Source organism: Trematomus bernacchii, unplaced genomic scaffold, assembly GCF_902827165.1.
Source record: "Trematomus bernacchii unplaced genomic scaffold, fTreBer1.1, whole genome shotgun sequence".
Lineage (NCBI taxonomy): Eukaryota > Metazoa > Chordata > Actinopteri > Perciformes > Nototheniidae > Trematomus > Trematomus bernacchii.
In genome coordinates, this window is record NW_022987698.1 from 8,178,881 (window position 1) to 8,199,546 (window position 20,666).

Sequence of the window (20,666 nt, forward strand, 5' to 3'; positions counted from 1 at the left end):
ATCTCTCTCTCACAGTGTACTTTAGTCTACCTCTCTTTTAAAGAAATGTCTTCTGGCTTTGAGACGAACGTGAAGGAAATTGTGTGGAGGCGGCAGGGACAGACTGGTTAGCTGGGTGTGTTGAGACTTCTCGAGACGTTTCAAATGTCAGACACATCTGTTTATGAGCGTATGGTTAAAAAGAGCAGACATAGAACAACCTTGAGTTGCAAAGAAATATATTAAAATAATACATGCCCCAATAACAGACCGTTGATGACTTATGTTGAGTAACAGGATGCAGCGTTAAATAACCGTCTGTGGGTGTGAGTCAGGACTGGAGATTTGTGTTAAATCTGGATTAATGATGATGAAGAGCTCCCATTGGCTCGCAGTTTTTGATTTAATGAAAGTAGGGAAGAGGGAGACCCCCTGGGGCGATGTGTGTGTGTGTGTGTGTGTGGTATCTGTGTGTGCGTGTGCAGGAATGACAGAAAAATAAAGAGAAAGGAAGGAATTACTTGAGCAAAGGGGTGGAGGAAGGAGGGGGTGTGTGTATATGTGTGTGTGTGTCCATTTGTGTTTAAAACAGTGTGAGAGCAAATAGCCACTTCACGAGAGCGACACCCTGCAGAGATAAGTCCGGCTGAGTACAAGACTCAATTATTTACTGTTTGAAGGGTTTAAGAGAATGGGAGGGGATTGGAGGGGCTTCATGAGAATTTATGCTTTTGTTGCTGAGGGGGCGGTGAAGTTTAAACGGCGGCCGCTGAGCCGTTAGCAGGGGTCACCTCTGATCTGAGAGCGTGTCGGTCATGTTGGTGTTGGAGAGTCTTCCCCTCCACCTGGCAGCAGGAAACCAGCTCCTGCTTAATGATGATGAACGGTCTGACGCTGTGGAGGGGAAATGAAAAGCTCCACGCTGCGGCTCTGCAGGAACTCGCATCTGAAGGTGCAGCGATGAAATCATCCCCTAAATTATAGCAGAGAAACGGTGAAAGGGAACAACACTTAATGAGATGTTGTGATGTTGTCAGTGTGGGAGGCAGCAGGCTTCATGCTGCCTGTGTTGACATCATTTGAATAAACAGAAACAAATTAGACCCCGTCTTTTTCCACATTGTCACTGCAGCTAATGTGATATATGATGTGTTTATCATAGAGCTACACTTAATCATATTCATTTGTCAGATAATGATTTCCAAGATGTATTGTTTGGTTTGCAAAATGGAATTGTAACAAGTGGACGATGACCATCTCATTTCCATGTTGACTTATACTTGTAGTATTATTTTACTTTCACCCACCACCTAAAATAGGCTTTAATTTGCAACTAGTTATTTTAGAATTACTTCCATGAATTACATTACAGCTAAAACTAACAATTATTATGATTAGTCTGTTTCGTTACAAAAAAATATTAGTGAGTGTTCAAATGTACAAGGTACAAGGTGTCTTTACAATGCTTGCAAAGATACTCAACTATACTTATTCTAAGTGGACATTCACTCTATGATAAGTTGATTTTATGACAGTTCTGAAATAACTAATTCAGCATGTAAAAGCATAAAGAGGAGAAATGATGGGCATTTTCAGGTTACTGTTTGTATTTTGTGCTTCCACTGTTTACATGATTTATTGTAGTGTGTTTAGAGAAACTCCCTCTGGAGGGAACTTTGAGATTTGAGCCTTTGCAGACCATTTACATACACCTATAACCCTAAGGGAAAAACCACCGAAACCTAATAGGGCCTCTTTAAAAAATAACTAATCGACTCAGAGGGGAACTCGACAAATATTAAATTATGAAGAATTCCCTCACATTTGACAAGCTGGATCCAGTGACTGTCATTTTGTCAAAATAAGTTTAATACAAAGCAAATGATTAATACATCGTCAAAATTGTTGCAGATTAGTGTGTTGTTTATCCTCTAAAGTTTAGAGTCTAAACAATCAATTTACTGTTGAAGCTATAGATAAACTCCAACAGCAAACCGTCACTCCGTCAGGTTGAACCCCCCCATGAAGATTACACAGGCAGGACACAGCAGGAGAGAGAGAGCCCTGAAACAACAGCAGCAACTCCACTGCCAGTCTGTGGAGTTAGAGCAACGTCAGACTGCATTTGTACAAATACACGTTGGATTCTTCAGATTCACAAAAGAGTGGCAGGCAGAGAGATCAAAGCATGGAGACATTCCTGAGTATTAGGTTCACCTGTCGGAGCACCTCAAGACATCAATCTGGTCTTCAGAGGAGGTCGCTCTGCGGAGAGCTTCATGTTGCACCCAAAAAAGAAATGGTGCTGTTGTTCGTCAGGTTGAAATAATAGGTATGTTCTATGTTCAGAAACGTATACCCCTCATGAAGAACGTTAGAGAATACTTTTGGTGCATTTCATCAAAGGAAGTGAGGGTCAACGCGTTCATTTAACACGACTTACTGTAGATCTCCCGCACCACTAACTTGCATCATTACCAGATATTGATTTGCTGGTCATTGAATTAAACACATCTATTCACATCGACGGATTGTTACACCCTTTGCAAATGACTAAAACATGAATTAAATCATCAAAAAAAAGTTGGTGATTTATCTTCCAGCAATGAACTAATTGACTATCCGATGCAGGATGTTATTTATAACAACGTAACATGGGTCAATGCATGAAGCATCATTTTTATGATATAGCTGACATTCTTCCAAGCTCTAATGTTGATATGTTTCACTCTAAAATAGAAGATGACTGGGGCTTTGTACAATAAAGTTCATCAGCACATTGTAAGTGTGCACACTACTGTATGCAGATCACATCTATGTGCCATTTTCTACAATTCCCTACTGCATACTCCGTGAGACGACATGTACAAATCCACATCTTCACAAACAAGCTGCTTTATGTGCATGTTATGATGCATCTTAAATTGCATATCCTTTGTAATGAACCTACACATTACCATGTACTTGTACCATCTACCCCCTATCTTACACATTTATTTGACACATAAAAAAGGGACTAAGAGCTTATATGTTAGTGCGATGAACCTTTTTAAAAGAGTTGTTAATGCATTTCTAGTGTAAAGCTGCCCCCGTTGCCCCTTATTACAAGCCTGGGTTAATGTTTAATGCACCATCGTTTCATATGTGAAGTTCCCCTTTGCATGCATTAGCAGAACAAGAGAGAGGGTGAGACTTATCTTGTACTCTAATCATTGCGCCACAAAGAGGCCAGATGTTAAATCCTAAATTCCCCCTAGATTGAACTGTTGCATTTATCTCTTTGCCAAATCTGTCTGTGCTTTGTGGCTTCAAGATGTAGTCTTTCATTTCCAAAAGTGAGGGTGTTTATGTGCTACTACAAATGACCTATGTTTTTTTTTTTTTAGCTTTAGCATGTGTGTGTGTGAAGAGAGCTCGTGTTTCCTGTGGGAACTCCTTGCAGAAAGCCGCACTGAGTGACGATTCTGGACTTTTAGTTGCTGACGATTATAAAAAGTGAAACGTGAGCGCATTCCTGAGGTTCAAGGTGGAGCTGTGTGGCGGCACAGCTGAGGGCTTATTGAAAGATGAGCGCTGAGCAGGAAATTAGCGTACAGTGAGACCCAGGGGTCACAGAAACATACATGCACACACATAAATGCAAAAACCACATTGCCTATTCACCTCCCCCCACTGATGATGACCCCTTTTTTATATATGATCATCACATGCATCCCATCATTAGGCAATAAGCCACAGTTGACTGCTGATTTGTAACAAGACCCTGCCTCTGTGTTCAGTCCTCGCTTTAATCTGAGCTCTGCAGACTCTCTGATTTCTAAATGTATATTACTGCACTGCACTCAGGCAATGCGTGCCCCAGATTTGGGAAAGAAGTGTATTGCCGTGAGACTGTGAGAGAGCGACAGCTGACTAACCAGAGAGGAGAGGAGGGGAGGGAGGGAGGAGGAGGAGGGGGGGGGGGGAGAGAGGAGGGGGGGGGGAGAGACGGGGGGGGGGGGGGGGGGTAGTCAGACAGTCAGCGTCCACTGCTCAGGGAACCCGGGGGAAACTGAGCCAGAAGAGAAGGGACTACAGTTGCAGCTGTTGTTGTGTGCATGCAGGCACGCACGCACACATGCACACACAAACACACACGCACACACACATAGCTTATTCTTAGCCCACATCTAAATAAAATCGGACTCTTTTTATAATCTTGAATGCTCACTGACCTGTCATGTTATGTAAAGTTGTAATGTGTTTCTGTGAGCTGGTGTTAAAGCTGATTGGGCAAATAAATGGTTTGTTAGACTTCACCTTACATAGGTTTCAGAGTATGAAACATAACAAACATGTTATCGCCTTTGATCAGGCTGATTGTTGCTTAGAGGACCGATGATTTATGTGGTCTGTGAATTATCAGAAGAAAGTGTAAAACATCCTCTTATTGCGTCCCGTGATTGGATTATTTAGATTTTTCTGTCAATTGACTTATTGATCAATCAACCGATGATGAATGTGAGAGTTACAAACTGTGATGTGGCCTTAAATCAAGTTTCTACATATTGCAGTAGGGAAGGCTTAGTGTTAAAAGCCTCTTGGTTTTCAACCTCTTTATTTTGAGGTCAAAGTTATTTTATTTATGTATCTTTGACAGAGAATATTTTAAATAATTCACAAAAAGAAAAACCTACTTATGTCTAATTTACAATGGTACAATACAATGATGTAATGTAGTATGCAACAACAGTTTTTATTCATCAATCTGCAGATTATTTTGATGATTAACTGAATTATTTATATATATATATATAATATATATATATATATATATATATATATTTTTCTAAAACATGACAGAAAAAGGCCTCGTTTTACAGACGACTCCAAATGAATTGTCCTGTGCAACAGTCACAAAACAGAGATATTTAGTTTACAATGAAATACAAAAGATAACACAAAAGATACAAAAAGTAACAACCTGTAATTAATACATATGTAGTTTTTCAAAACATGAAGTTCTGATAAAAGTAGTTTTCGGTTAATCTATTAATCAGTGATACGATAAATGGTTTGAGCTCTCAAAGAGCCACTCAATCTCATGCTGGAGAGTTATTTCTCCACTGTAGAGCAGACATGTTTTACTACAGCTCTCCCACCTCAGCAGTAGGTATTACTTTTTCTTGGATGGAGTCCTCAGGGACAGAAAGATGATTGATGTGGTTTGATGTGGATCTCATAAAAAGCATCTCAGGAATTGGGACTGCAGATCTGTAGAGTTCATGATGCTTTTGTTTATTTATTGAAGAACCGGATGGAGAGGTTGTACAGATTTAGAATCAATTTAGTGCACCACTTGATGCAGAGAGTGACTTGCTGGCTCTGCCCTTTTAGTCATGCAGCAGCACTTTACTGTAGTGAGGGTGCAGCGCACAGCAGAAACAAATCAGACTGAGAGCTGCGGCTGAAGGCAAAAGCTAGGAGCTTAAGTCTGACATTTTACTTCATTTCCTGTTCTGTTTTTTACTTTTTAGTCCGTTTAATTAACTTTTTTGTATACAAGGTTCTGAATGTATGAAAAGTACATGTGGTACTTTTTAACACGTGGTGATAATGTGTTTGAATTTAAAATGTTTAAACATCTTGGCAAATGTTCAGTAAAAGATCGCTTGACACACCTAAAAGCAGTAGAAAAGTGTAAAAAAAGTCCATCGTCAAGACCGTTATTAAAATATATGTGATAATGTAAGGACATCTTTTCCATTTCAAGCTTTTGCCTGAAGAATCAAGAGAGAAAACCCATTGAAAACACAAACTCAAAGGTAAGACACGGAAAACAAATCTTTCTGAAATCAGATTTAATTAACAAAGAGTCAGTGACAGTTTTACAGTACACATGACACAAAATCACTACTGAAGGTTCGCAGAACCCTGATGAAAAATATCCACAACAGTGCTGAAAATGACACTTAGACAACTGTAAATAGTAAGTAATAAATGTAACTTTTACATACACAATCTGTGTAATATGAAACCTCACACTTCTCAGCAGAAACCCTCTGTGTGAGTTGGACCCTCTGAATGTACAGTTGTGTGTGTATTGACCTGAATACTGAGACAACACCATATGGATCGAATGGCCAACACTCAAAAGACCTCAGGCCTAATCCCTGCTGGCTAACTTGATTGGTCTGGGATCCTTTTTAAACTGAGTGAAATTAACAACCTTTTTACATAATAATGATAAATTAGAGCATCAGATTGTCCTTGCATAACAGTGGTCCTCTATAAAACAATGTATTTAGAGTCAGAGCGGGCAGTGCCATCCATTATCCTGAGGGGAATCCTGAAGGTTCTGTGAAATTGTAAAGGAAGCTGTAGTTTGTTTTAAACGGTTATGAGGCTGCTTGAAATGAAAAACACTGAATCAGTTTATTATACAAAAGAATAGATACTGCAATATTTACTCATGAGTTTGTGGTTGAAATACACATGGTTGTTTAATGTAACCTTCCTGTGACATATTTATGCAGAATAATGATAACCATGCGATGGGAATATTACATGAAATGTTCGTTATTGCTGCTGTTTGGTTAATGACAAATATGTACAATGCTCTGTACATTGATCCTGTGTGATGGAGATACGGGTCTTTACCTCGACTTTTAACTGTCTCATCCCTGTTACAGTCCTATGACTTGTGTATATATATACAGTATATAACTCTGTTGGCAAAATTCAGTTCATCCTCAGAGCTTTGGGATTAAACAGGCCCGTTTGCATCTTCTTTGAGGCCGTGGCGAACGAGCTTTACATAACGACGGGTACCAGATGGCAGTCAGTCAGTCGGTTCTCCATGTTGGCTCTGCCATCTTTACCCCCTCCTCTCTCTGGGTTGACTGAACATGTGCCATGTCTACACAGCGGAGAAGAATAACGAGCATTTCTAAATAGGGCTGGGCAATATATTGATATTTGGATCATTTCCGTAATATCATACTAGATATCGTCTTACATTTTGGATATGGTATTTCCTTATCCTGATTTTGAAGGCTGTGTTACAAATACCCATTTGGTCATTATAGTCACATTACTGATGATTATTTATAAAAATGGTCATTGTATTGATACTGTGTGAAAACATCAATGGTCAACACAACATTATAGTCACGATATTGATGTATTTGATCAATTATATTCTGTTCTAAGATTTTCCATATATCGCCCAGCCATATTTCTAACATGACCACAACCTAGCTGATAACGAGGGAGGAATCTCAACGTTTAATGTGCAGTATTGGAACGAGTCATGCACTGTATTGCTGTTACGTCTTTTTAGGCAAGAGGAGACTTCTCTATTTGAAATACATTTATATGCGGCAGTGTCTTGTAGTAAACTCCGGTAACATTCATTCCCTGAGCAAGGTGAATGAGGATGGGTTCAGTTAAACCTGAGTTTCCAAGTCACTCGAGGCCTGCTGGAAACAAACGTGATCTTATGACTGTGTTCAGTGGCAGTGCGTTCAGTAACAGCTGTTTGGAGCATCACTTATAAAAACTGTAACCATGCAATCTAACAGTTGGTGTTTCTATTCATAGATCCAAAGAAGTGTGATATGAGATTCCTGTAGCATAGCAGTAAAAAGTATCTGGATTATTAAATGAAGATCTGTAATGTTGGTGACATTCTGAGAAAGATGTCCATTTCAATGTACCGTCTTTTAAATTATAAGAAAAACCCAGTCATACATGCACTCACAAATAGCCATAAATTGGAATAATACAAAACTTGCAGCATAAGTGAAAAAGCTGTCTCACACTAGAGCACACACGCACACACACTTGGAAACACACACAGCAAACAAGGTTTAGTTTTTTTGGATTGTCAGACAAAATGTTGCCCTGATAATCTCGTTCTGGGTGAAGAGTTCATCTGTTCATTTTTGGAAGATAACTGTGGCCAAGCCTCTCGTTCAGTCATTCATTCATTCGCACTACAGCACCGCCAAAATCCCCCCGAGCACCTGTTGCTCCCTCAGTTTGGCATCACTGACAGTCTGTAGGCCCGAGACTCACTGTCAGACCCACACAGCTGTGTTGTAGTCAAACAAGGGCTGCATTTTCTCCAGACCAGTCTCTGGCTGTCTCCTGTCTAAATAAATCCCGGCAAATGGCTGCTGGTGGACTTGGGAAAAATGGTGTTGGTGGTCTCTCTCTGCTTCAGCTAAATGGCACGGCCGGCCTTTGCCCTGCTGTCCATTTGCCCAGAAGGGCAGATAGAAGCTGCCTTTTGAACTTTTAGGAGCCACTTTCTTTGGCCTTTTGAAGAGGTCGCCCTCTGACAGCTCAGGAGCCATCCAGCCCGGCCTCTCCTTGAGCAGCTTGTCCCTGTCGGGCCGGACGCTGCGCAGGAACTTCTTGAAGATGTTTGTGGTAAAAGAGAACTTCCTGCAGATCTCCTGCGAGCGGCTGAGGCGTAGAGGGTGAGCTGGAGTGTCCGGCCTGTCAACTGCTCCGTCTGCCTCCCTCATCTTCCTCCTTTCCTCTTCTTCACCCTCTTCCCTCTCCACCTCCGGCAGGTCAAGCCAGTTGCCCACGAGGTCTGCAAAGACGTTGTCGCCGAGCACTAAAGGCTGGCGGTTACGGCTTCGACTCATGAGTGATGAAGTCCAGTCACTGGCGTCTTCTGTGCTGTCCTGGGAGTATTCACTGTCCAATGAAGGGCCTTCTCTGGACAGGCTGTACAGGATCCCAGGCAGGTCAACTGCCTGGGCCCGAGGGGGGGCCTGTGGCAGAGCATAGGGCTCCGGTGGAGGGTTTCCCACCATTGGTCCATAGAAATCCACCTGCGGGGCTGAATATCCTGACCACCTCTTGGGTATGGACTCAAGGTCGTTCTCACTTCGAACGTTTCGGGCCCTTAGTTCACTTCCCTCAGTCTCACTCTCGAGGCTGGATGCAGAGGAAGACGAGGTTCCCAGGCTGCTTCTGATTCGAGACAGACTTCTGTCATCTCGGCTGAAGGTGTTTCTGCTCCCCATCGAGGGACTTGGCATCAGACTCATGCTGGACTCCTCGGGCGTGGTTTGGCTAAAGCAGCGCCCACAATCCTTGCCCGAGGTTGAAGTTGCTGTAGCTGACGCTTCAGGGGAAGCTGAATGCTGGAGTCCTCGGTTTATTGGCCGACCTGAAATGTCGAGGTTTTCTAGCGCTGTCTGAACCTGAAGGAGCTTGAGTTCCTGAAGGGCTCCCATCATTGAATTCATCTGTTCGTGGAGGCCATCTCCGGCTTCTTTCATGCACAGCTACAGGGAGACAGAGAGAAGGAGATTAATGAAGAGATGAGCGACAAAATCTAAAAGGTCAAGTTTAGTTTAACAGATAAAAGCCTTGTGTAGGTCATCAATTCAAATCATTCGACTCCTCAGCCTCCTGCAGGATCCATGTAACCCATCAAAGATTTCATAATTCCCCCCCCCCCCCTTTTTTTAATTGATAAATAATCTCAGCACAGCACAATTACACACCCTCAACTGCCAATTACACACCCTCAACTGTGTCGAAGGCATACACATTAATGAATAGAAATCACAGTAAGAGTCCTGCTCTTTATCTGTGTCGGTTAGACTCTTGTATGTTTCAGGCTGCACCTTGTTTAATTATGGGTCATGTGACCTAGTTTTGGATGACAGGCCAGGCTCCCATATGGCCTGTGTATGAGACCGGATCCAAACCATGACAGCTGTGAAATAGACTAGCTTTCCATTCTTTTCTCAGCTTTGAACTCTTTTACCCTGTTTCAGTACTTGAATCCATATTTGCTCCTTCCCAAGAGCTCTTTGTCTTCACTCTTACTTATCTCCGTGCAGCATAATTATACACTCTGCTTTTATCCCTTTTGCTTTTCTCTGTGCTATCATCTGTTTAAGAGCCAGTGTCATGTGATCTGCACTAACCGTCTTCTCCTGAAGGCAGACAGAAAGCCTCTTGACCCATGTCTAAACTTGTATGCTTGAATTATTTGACCTAGACCTTTTGCATCGTTCTGTTGATATAACAACAGGTTTATCTTCCTCTCAGAACATGTTCACGTTAACATATATGGCAACTGTTGGAGGAGTAAACCTGCCGTGAACCCTCCTATTATTATAAAAAAAAAAAAGAAGAAAAAACTGAAGATGAGAGAAGGCATGCAAAGAATTATAAAACCGTGCCAGGAGTCTGTGGGAAAAGATTCAAAACTTCTAAGACACACCTACAGCAGATACCAAGATCAAAACTGTTTTCCCACCGTACTTGTAAGAATTTGTCAGTTAAACCACAACAACATAAATGACTGTGAACTGAACAAATGACATTTAGTATATTGCACATGAAACAGGCCTCTATGACAACAACAGCAGCAACACATATCTGATAGTGAAAAACAGAAACTTTGAGGACTGAAAACAAATATATATCTCTACATATCCAAACCAACACCTTACCTTCTATAAAGTGTCACAAAGCAGGAGGTTTAGTTATCCCTGTCTGTCTCTCTGTTGTTGTTAGTCTGCACCTCCTTCAGCCCGTCACTGTCTCTCACCTTTCTAACGTTCAGTCTGACTGCCCCTATATGTATCTCTCTCCAATCGGGGGACACCGCTGGGCGTGACAGCCAATCAGCGTGCCCGTCTAGACTTTAATCCTCAAACGGTAGGGGGGTGGGCTCACTCAGGCAGAAACGGACTATCAATGAGAGGAGCGAGAGGGGAGATGGCGAGTGAGAGTCAGCCGGATGAGCAGGGATGGGGAGAGGAGAGGGGAGGGGGAGAAAGCGGGGGGGGGGGGGGGCGGCTGTGTGATGGGTAGGGATCCCTCGCCATATGTTGAGATGTCGAAGAGAAAACTGTTGATGGATTTAATTATGGATGACACCATAAGAACACATGAGGGGGGTGTATGTGAGGGAGGGGGTGTAACAGCACCAGCCTGTGATACTTAATCTTGAGGGAGCAGTGATTGTGTTGACCCCCAGGGTGGGAAAAGTAGCTGCTATAACAACTGACGGTACAGCATCATAAACAGAGCAACCTATAAGCACCGTGAGAGCAGGGACTGTTGCAGGATGTGGGCTTTCTGGGAAACACACACATGTAATAGATAACAAAATATCTTGGGCTTCTTTTTTGGTATATAATTTGTTTTAATGTATATTTCAAAACGCCAAGAGATTACAGCCAAAATGACTTTTCTTAGGCGCTGTTATTTATGCTGTCAGTTTGTTGCTCTTTGTCCATAATTAAATATTGCAACATTTGTATGTAAGGAATTCATGGTCCCTCAAGTACGGTGGCTGAAAGGGGCAAACGCGTTACGACGGCCCAAAATACTTCCATTAGGAGAAACTTTTAATTTACATAACGCTTTTAGTTAACGATACGCAAGTTGGTGAATGTTTTTTAAATGCTGCGCATGTGTTGTCAGGTTGGTAAAGATGTTTCTTCATTCGCGTGTGTTTTGGCACATTGGTATTTTTTTTATTTGCATCGTTTTTGAAACTGCAGCGCATTTCTCATAATGGAAGTGTTTTGGGCCGTTGTAACACAGTTGCACCAGTCAGCCATCTTTCTCAAGGATGATGCTTTATGACGCTAATAAATACATTTAAAAATAATTGTATTAATCGTTTAATTTATAAAAAGAAATTGCAATTACCATCATTATAGAAAGGGAAAAAAAATGAGGAAATATTAAAGAGTTGAGAAGCTGGTACCGGACATTTGACTTTATAAATCACTTTAAAGTATCATCAGGATTATTGATATACTTTCTGCTAATTTATTTCAGCACTATATACTCAAGGTCACCTCACATAGTCTGTATCTTGACATTTACTGGACCCCCCGCACCATTAACCATAAACCTCTAGGGTTAAAACACTCTGATCATCAATAACATATGGCTGAGTAGGTGCACCGAGGGAGGGAGGGGGGGGGGGACAGCCTTTAAGATGAGATAATAAGCCTATCAATGCACATGCTGGGAACAAAAGCCTCGGAGCTTCCTGAAGGCTCGCTAAATTAGGCAGCCAAGGTACATGTAATTAGCACAATCAGGTTGTCTCTTGTCTTTTTGTCTTCCACATATGGCTGACTTCATTAGCTGTAATTGGCTGTGCCCTGGGAGAAGGTGGGAGAGAGTGCATAATGACGGTTTACTTCCCTCCACATCAAAGGTCAACAAGTCTGAAGACGAGATGATGTGCGGAGTTATGTATTGTCGTTACATCTTCAGAGGAAGACATGTGGCATTCGGAAAAGTGCATGCAGGGATCAGCTGAGGGATTACCGCACACTGAGCTGATTGTGAAATCTGCACCACTTAAATGCATTAAATCTGTTTTTGAAATATTATCTGCTAAGCACACCGTTCTCATGCAGTCCAAAAGGGCTGCACCTGTTAGCACACGCTAACCAAAAAAAAACCTAATTTAAAGCTCACATGCAACTTCTCCCTTATTCCCGCGACGCAGACGTTTCCCCTGGTTATTTAAAAAACACTGAGTTGTTTACTTGATTTTCTATTCTAAGGCTACATTAATAATTCATATTGTGCCCTGCGGAACAAACACAAGAACAGTAGTAAACTAACCCCTTACTATTCAACCTTTACAATGCCAGATTACTCCAGGCGCTCCGCTGCCATTTCAAGGCTGAACTTTGTGTCCCAAATATGTCAGCCTCTGCAAACTTCATTCTGTCGTTGCTCATGAGGATAAGTGATTTTTAAATAACGTACCGCTGCAATTTTGTTTTGTAGTTTAAACACAGACGTTGTTCATCCTGAGATTAGTCACTGTATTAATGTGTGAATCAGCTCAGGGCCTTACGAAGACAAAGACACTGAGGATGCAGATGTGACCGGAGCTAAACAAGCACCTTGAGGTGTTCTCAAGACAAAACGGAGATGACGAGAACAAGTCTGTCTTGTCTTATTTAGTAAGAGAAGTCGGATGGAATTGGGGCTGCGGGGAAAATCTGTCCTGTCCAGAAACAATGGCATCATTAACCTAGTCTTATTAAATCTTCCTTTTGAATTCAAGCCTCCAAACCATTTAAGCCATTTATTTAATCAAGCGTATATTTCTATAAAAAGATGATTTTAAAAGAGTGAAAATGAGCTGTTTGAATAAAAGAAAGCCAAACAGCCGCTGTCCAGATTCCCCCCCTTCCCCCCCCGCTGCTTTTTCTTCTTTTGCTTCAGGGATGCCAGCCAACCAGACATAATTGCCAATTAAAGGCTGAATGCTTCAAAGTTTAAGAACAATGGCCAGCAGTCTCTCAATTAATGTTGCATAAAAGCTTATTAAAAATCTGGCAATTGTAATTTAAAAAAGAATTTATTGATGATTCTTGTTTTTATATTCTCACTTCACGATCCTTCTACTGTGAAGCTGCATCTAGAGTCCGTTCAATACACAATCCAGCAAATTAAATACCAAAGTGTAAATAAATCAATGCTGTCTGTTGAGACTGAGCTCCCTGCCTTCATAGCTCCCTTGATATAACCTCTTCCAGTAATGGAGGGAAAAAAGATATTCGCTGTGCAAACACACTGAGCTCACACATCCGCACATGCCCAAACACGCCTCGCTTGAATGATTTTAGTGTCTTTTAAAACGCACGTTTGAATGCTGTGTTCACTGACACACATGAACTGGATTGCCGGTGAGAAATAAACACATAAACCAGAACTCAAAAACAAATCAGCGCTCTGTTCTGGCTATAAAATCCAGGCTATTCACTGTTGTTGTTTATTTGTGATTAGCTAGAGGGGGAGGAAGCAGAGAGGCCAAGGTTACCAGGCCCAAAAGGTCTTCCTGTTTAGAAGGAGCTGGCCAGCAGCAGCTAGTTCACTCCACCCTCCCTCCACCTCCACCCCTAATTAAAAATGAATGGTGGGCTGTTTGGGTCAAGGACAGACATGGGGTCTCTGTCCGGGGGATACAGAGAGGGTCTCTGTGCCCGAGCCGCTGGACACGCCACACACTGCTGTGGACAGCCCCGAGGTTGCAATCAAAAGGGCAATAAAAGCTGTGCTGGAGCGCTCACTGAAAGAAATGATTTGCTGTGCAACGTGGCCATGAATGCCTCTTTTGACAAAAAAGGTTACTGTACACGGTGACCCTGCTTGGTCCTCGGGGTCACGTTCAGGAGAGGAAGAAGTGTGAATGATGTTCAACAAAAGAGAGTGGCACAGAAATAACTCTTGAAGGATGTCGAGACAAATTGGTCGTTAAGGGTAGACATTCACATTTGGACCACAAATTGTATTATTGTGTCATTATGTGATTATCTTCTACTTTTGCATGTCTTGCTATATAATAGGTCTTAACATAAGGGCACATTTTCTCTCCTTCTCACAGTAAATAGTCTGCATGTATATTAGTTTTTCTTCTACAGATTTTGAAATAATTGTTCCTCAGATTTCTGCCTTCCCTCCCGTTCAATTAAGCTGAATGGAGTTTATTTGTTGATGAACACAGCACTAAAAGAACCCAGCAACAACTCTTCAGAATGAGTGTCCTGGCTCCTCTGTATATTCAGAGACCTCCCAAGGAACAGATAGCACCTGTCGTTAGTGCAAAGGCGTAGATACAACGTCTCATTTGAGTTTGCAAAGCCCCTTTAGTGGCTACATGGCAAGTAGACAGGAGGTGGTTAAATAGCTTGTTTCCTGCCTCGGCTCATTTACGCCATTACATAAAGCGATGCTGCTGAGGGATTCACAAGATGATTAGGATCTGTATAATCATCTTAGGCTGATGAATTCTTTTGGAGAAAATCTGGGACCCAATCTGTTGTCTTTCTGGCTGAAATCTTCAGTGAAAGCAATGATCATTAGTCAGATCTTTGATAGCGCAGCAATTGACGTCAGCATCTTGTAAAGCAGTGAACGTGTGCAGCCACTGCTCCTGCCCACAGTTTTGACAGCAAGTGTGACGTGTTCATTTTGCAGGGACACGTTCATACTTAGTAGCTTGATTAAGTAGCTATTATTATTTGTTCAGCAATTAAAAGCTCATTGAGTTAAGAGATGTATCAAGAGTGAATGGGGCTCCATTAATGCGGTATATACTGTATAATGCACATCATAAAGTGCTTGTATACAGTTGTTCGGTGGAGTACAGAGTATATGAAACTTTAAGTTTGTAGTGTATACAGGTGCTGTGTTATAAAAACAATAGGGGTAAATGAGCCCAACCTGCACCAATTCATATGTGTATACTCACAATTGATTGAATGACTGTAATCTATTGATGAACCCAGAGAATTACATCCCAAATCTGGAGTTTTCTTTTAGCTTTCTATCAGCTAATTGTTTTAGTTTTGAAGCCTGCAACTTTATCGCCTTGATTCACTTTAAACGTTTCATTGATTTTTCTTCTGTCGATTTCACTAAACAGTTGAAGACTAGCCGATGAACATTAAGGAGCATTTAGTAGCTGAAGAAACAGATGTTTCCCAAGATTTGGTGGAGAACAAAGACACAGCTAAAAGATAGCGAATATTGAACTGACATTTGTCAGGTTTTAGGGCTGCTCCAATTTAGAAGAGACGACTAAATTCCAAAGTTTTAATAATAATATTGCTTTCACTGAAACAAGTTTATAAAGCGATAATTTGTCAGGTTCCTGTTCACAGCTTCTTCCACAGCCCCAAAGCGGCCATAAGAAATCAATGATTGCTGCTTTATTACAGTCTACAAGACATCGTCCTCTTAGTGGCAGAACTATTCCAAAAATACAATTTCCTTTTTGCTGCTGACAAAGCAATAATATCACATAAAATGTAATCTGAAGCCCCCAAAGACATGACTACATGAGAGAACACAATGTTGACCTAGACCTCAGTCAGAGCAACACCCATGAGAAATAATCACTAGTTTTCCTTCAAATGAAAGCAAACAGAGGAGGGAAGAAACAAAATGTCTTCAGGAGTGATATCCACTGAAATGTGATGAAGCAGGTTATGTGAGCACAGTTTCAAAATGATAAAGAGGCTTTGCAAAAAGGTTAGCGGTTCCATCTCAAATACAATGATCACTCATGCAAAACCCCACAGCTGCCACCAATAGCAAGGCCAATTTTAGCCGAGGGGAAGGAAGGGCAGGTTGGAGAACAGTAGCCAGCAGGGAGGCTCCGAAAAAACAAGCTTAAAGTTATACCGCTACACTTCTTTGTGTTGTGTGCACTTTTCTGATCCCACACCCTAAGGGTAACAAAGGTCTTGCAACTTTGTGGCACAAAGGCTTTACAGACTACACTGTATTTTCCTCAGATTTCATGACCTCATGCTAGCTGTCTTTGGTTTCGAATTCCTAGCCATGTCATGTTTTGAAATGCGCCTCAGGTGTGAGAGTGATAAAGGAGGATGATGCATATGAAATCAGCTTCAGATGCGATGACATCAAAAGGTTTGACTTATGCTTTCGTGTTTGAAATGCAGGTGTGAACCCTACATTTAGACAAGATGACTCAAAGGCATGTCAGGAAGGGCTTATGTGTTTTATTTTTCATGACTCTTTGTCTGTTGTATGAATAATGAGTCATGCATGCTGCAGCTTAAGAATATTTCATTGTTACCTTTATATCCTCAGGATTTCTATGGAGCCTTGCAGGGCTTTTTATAGGAATACATGGTTGCCAACAGCAGCCTGTTGACAAACTGTTTTCAGTTGGTAGAAAGCTGAACAACAGTGATACAACTCTGCCTTTAGAAGTCATCTGTCAGCTTTGAGCTTTAGGATCTCTGGCATGTTGGATGTGGTCAGCAGTCAGGGGAAATAGCCCGAGACTTTGTCGGGTGAGGGGTCAAATGTAGCAGTGTGACCTGACACTACCCCACACAGAGTGACCTCCGACCCCTGACACAGTGTTCACACTTTCGTATGACACTCTGCTTCTTTTAGAGCTGTTGGTGCATTTGGTGTCAATGGGATGGAGGTAACAGTTGTAATTTAACAATCATTTGACACTAACATTTCTCTATGCTGCAGACACTGCAAAACATTGCACGGTTGTTATTAAAACGTGTGCTTTACAAAGTTGGTAAGCCTTTTTGAATGAATGCTGTACAGTTTAAGGTCTTTGGTTTTATTTCCACATATTCCTGGCAACCATTATTGTCCAAACTTTTGATTAAGATATGAAAATGAAATGGTAGTTTCCTAGAAGGCTTGACCCGGTTCAGGACCTTTAAATCAGTCCCTACAGCTCTAAATCTTTATGCGTTTCAGGGAGATTTAGTATTGCTCATTAATGGCTCCAGGCTTTTTGAAGACGGGGTTAAGAAAGAGGACATTGTATTATTTTGAAGGGCAAGAAATATAGAGGCAGACAAAAGGCCATAAAAAGATGACAAGTGGGGATGAGATTGACGCAGCTGTATAGGATTTATGGTGATTTACAACACTTTTAAATAATCATGACACCATCCAAACAATCAATCAGAATAATGAAGTTAAATGAGTTAGCAATACAGTCTGAAACAGCAATATCATTTAAACTGGTCTAAAATGTGCATTTGCTTATTACGCTGAACATTAAGTCTGCATTTATTATTGTCCGTTAAAGTGGCATGGGTAATGTAGTGCATTCAAATCAATCTGCAATTAAGCTGTATTACCACAATGATGCATCTTTGCCTAAATGAAGTGAGACTTGATATTGAGTGTGATGGATTACACATCTCAAGTACGTTCAACGACCTGCCAACTGGTCTGCATTCAATACAACATGTAATGGAAACCAATGGCTTCCTGAAACTGAACAATGTCTTTAAAACAGCACCATGATATGAAACATGGTTTTCTGTGATTAAGGTATGTGATTTGTAATGTATTAAAACATGCAAAACAACTGTAACAATCCTTTTGAGTGATATTGAATACTGATTTTCCTCGGCACGCAGCAGGTGTAATACGATTGTTAGATGTTTGTGTTCTCTGCGTTACAGATGGAGCTGGTTTATTGCTCTCCAGCGGGCACTGGATGAAAATCTGTCAAAGTAGAAAGAAAAGTGACAACCTTGGCATAGACAGCCCTCGTTCTTCTGAACAACAGATTGCATCCCACATGGTCCTTTGCAGGGGGACACTGCCACGGCTTTTTAACCGGCATCTGCTCTCTGTTCCCCTGTTTGAGCCCCGGCATGGCGAGACCCTTTTTCTATTATGTTACCAAACTGCGATATGGCAGCTATAACGCAACATGTCCTCCTGGCAACCACGTCTACTCGCCTGAAACCTCAAGTGCCGCTTCACAGACGTGAGGCTAATTTGGAGAAGTTAATTCACAGAAGTCACAGAGCAGATCATGTTTCAATACACGCTGCCATGCAAGGCTTTTCTGTGGGCCAGTGGCTGGGTCTGAAAAAAATAAAAATCTGTGTCTGCTTTGAAGATGATTCCAAATGAAATCTGTGCCAGTTAAGGCTCCTTTTGAAAATGGGTCTACATTTTATCACTGCCAAATGATGTGGGTGTGAGGGTGCAGCTTACTGATTTTGTTTTTACATTTCAAGGACAGGGGGTAAGAGATGGCACTAGATTTGCCATTATCAAAAACAATTGTTTATCAAAGGGGAGGAGATCAAATTTTAGGCCATATTTCACTTAAAGCGAGACCTTACAGCAATCTATTGTAGGGCTGCAACTGATCAATATTTCTTTCTTTGGTGGTTAATCTATTGATTATTTTTTAAATAAATATGTTTTGTTTCCCTTAGCTGATGATTATGTCTTCAAGTGTATTTTTTTGTTCATCAACATTCTAAAACCCTAAGATGTTCTGTTTACAGTGATAGTTAACAGATCAAAACAGCAAACCCTAACAATTAAGGAACCGAAAACTAAAGACCTTAGCACTTCTGCTTTTAAATTAAATCAAACATGAATCGACAATCAGAGTGTATTTTCCAATGATCACTCAATTATGATTCTCACATTTGTATTTCTTTTTTAACAATGTATTTTATGAACCATCCTAAGAGTATTCGTCCTTGAGAGAAGAGAAGAAACTGTGTTGAGCTCATTAAGATTAAAACATCTGTCCCAGATGCGTGGACAGAGAGGAGGAGATGCACACACTCTGGTCTGCTAAAAGCTTTAAGCCTACACAGATTAATGCGATTAAAAAAAAATACACATGCACCCCCAGCTGAAGCAAAAAACTACAGTATGACAGAGGTTTGTCCAACTCCGGACACATTTTATGCAAAGAAAGCGTCACATATGACGTTATTTTGTTATATATTTTCGAATGAGCACACGTGTTTATATTTTCTTTGGCTCGCACTTAAATGTACCAAGTCCACATAAAAAACTACATGTTTGATATGCACAATAATAAAGTAGAACAACATAATTTAGAGCTGGTTGCAATAGTAGAAGTATACAACACAACATACCAGTTCTTGCTTCAGTCGCCTCAGACACGAGTCCATGGTTTTGCATTCTGGTTTGGAGAGCGGTGGTTCCATTTTTTGAAAAACTAGAATTTCAGATGAATCTCTTCGCTGCTCGCCTCTCGAGCATGACTATGAGAGCTTTCCTCTGGCAGGGAATTTAAAACAACGCTCTCGCGGAGAGCAGAAAACAAAATGCAATTGGAGATGCGCAAATCCTGCTGAGGAATGCGCGCGCGGCACTTAATGACGCGAATCCTGTAGTTAAAAAAAAAACACGTCCCGATGACGAAAATACCTTTACTCCAAAAAATAATAATGACGTCCTTCTTGTGTCTTCATCAACAGACTCAGACTGTGTGTGTCTCAGTGGCTGCTGCTTGGCTACTGTCAGCCTGCTGTGAGAGTGTGTGTGTATGTGTGTCGGTTTTTTTCCCTCTGCTATTTCACCATTCAAGAGGAGCGCTTACGTTACCCATCCAATTTCCTCCAATGAGCGAGCCTCTCAGGACAGACTAAATTCAAACTAGAATCCGTCATTTATTATGGAAGAGTAGTTTAGATGTGTCAAGTGCAGCTTGTAATGATTTCCAAGAGATATGAAGAGAGACAAAAAACATCTGGAAATAAGATCAGATAGTTGAAGCTACTAAAAAAAGCATGCAAACAGTTAACATCTATATTCCATAACACTGATATACTAGAAGCCAATGTGACAACTCTTTGGACTGGAAAAGGAAGTTTGAGGAGGAAGTGTCCAACAGAAACATATGTGTGATGTAAGGAGCCATAGGGACAGCTTCCTGCACCTTCACTGCCTCACACAGGAAACACCTGAGCTCAGGCTTTTGTTGCCTGATCCGGATATAATGCTTCATTAGCAAGGGAAGGAAGTAAGGATCTATTCTGGAAGTTGTGTATCACTCTCACAACATAGATGTAACTTCTCTAAAAAGATAAAAATCATTTACTGCATATCCTCAAATCAGAAGACGTCAAGGAAACAATATGAGGTTTGGTTTACTATGACATGATTGTATTGCTGAACAGAAAGAGGGAGAAAGGACATTTAGCAGAAACTGCTTAATAGTCCAAACAACTACATTATTTACATTAAGGAAAATGCAATATATTCTGTTCAGCATTTCATTTCTTACCAACACATACAGTAGGCTATCTCAGCTGTGTTCATTTTAAATAACATATTTATACTCTGCTTACTTTGACTGCAGCCTAGGAACTGCATTAATTATCTGC

At 41.1% G+C, this 20,666-nt stretch overlaps 1 protein-coding gene across 1 annotated transcript; it reads right to left on the bottom strand.

The window, feature by feature from the left end:
• Positions 1-5,804: 5,804 nt before the first annotated feature.
• On the bottom strand, positions 5,805-19,615 carry inka2 (inka box actin regulator 2). The gene is made up of 2 exons (XM_034139267.1): positions 19,413-19,615; positions 5,805-9,266 (listed from the first exon to the last, which is right to left on the bottom strand). Exons 1-2 carry the CDS (start codon positions 19,482-19,484, stop codon positions 8,040-8,042), a joined length of 1,299 nt encoding a protein of 432 aa, XP_033995158.1. The 5' UTR covers positions 19,485-19,615; the 3' UTR covers positions 5,805-8,039.
• Between the last annotated feature and the right edge of the window lie 1,051 nt (positions 19,616-20,666).

Bases quoted from the DNA above. Each gene is read 5' to 3' on its own strand.
- inka2 (XM_034139267.1), bottom strand. From the start codon at position 19,484: ATGGAACCACCGCTCTCCAAACCAGAATGCAAAACCATGGACTCGTGT. The intron at 9,267-19,412 runs GTATGTTGTGTT...GTCTCCCTGTAG, and splicing joins GGCGACTGAAGCAAGAACTG to CTGTGCATGAAAGAAGCCGG.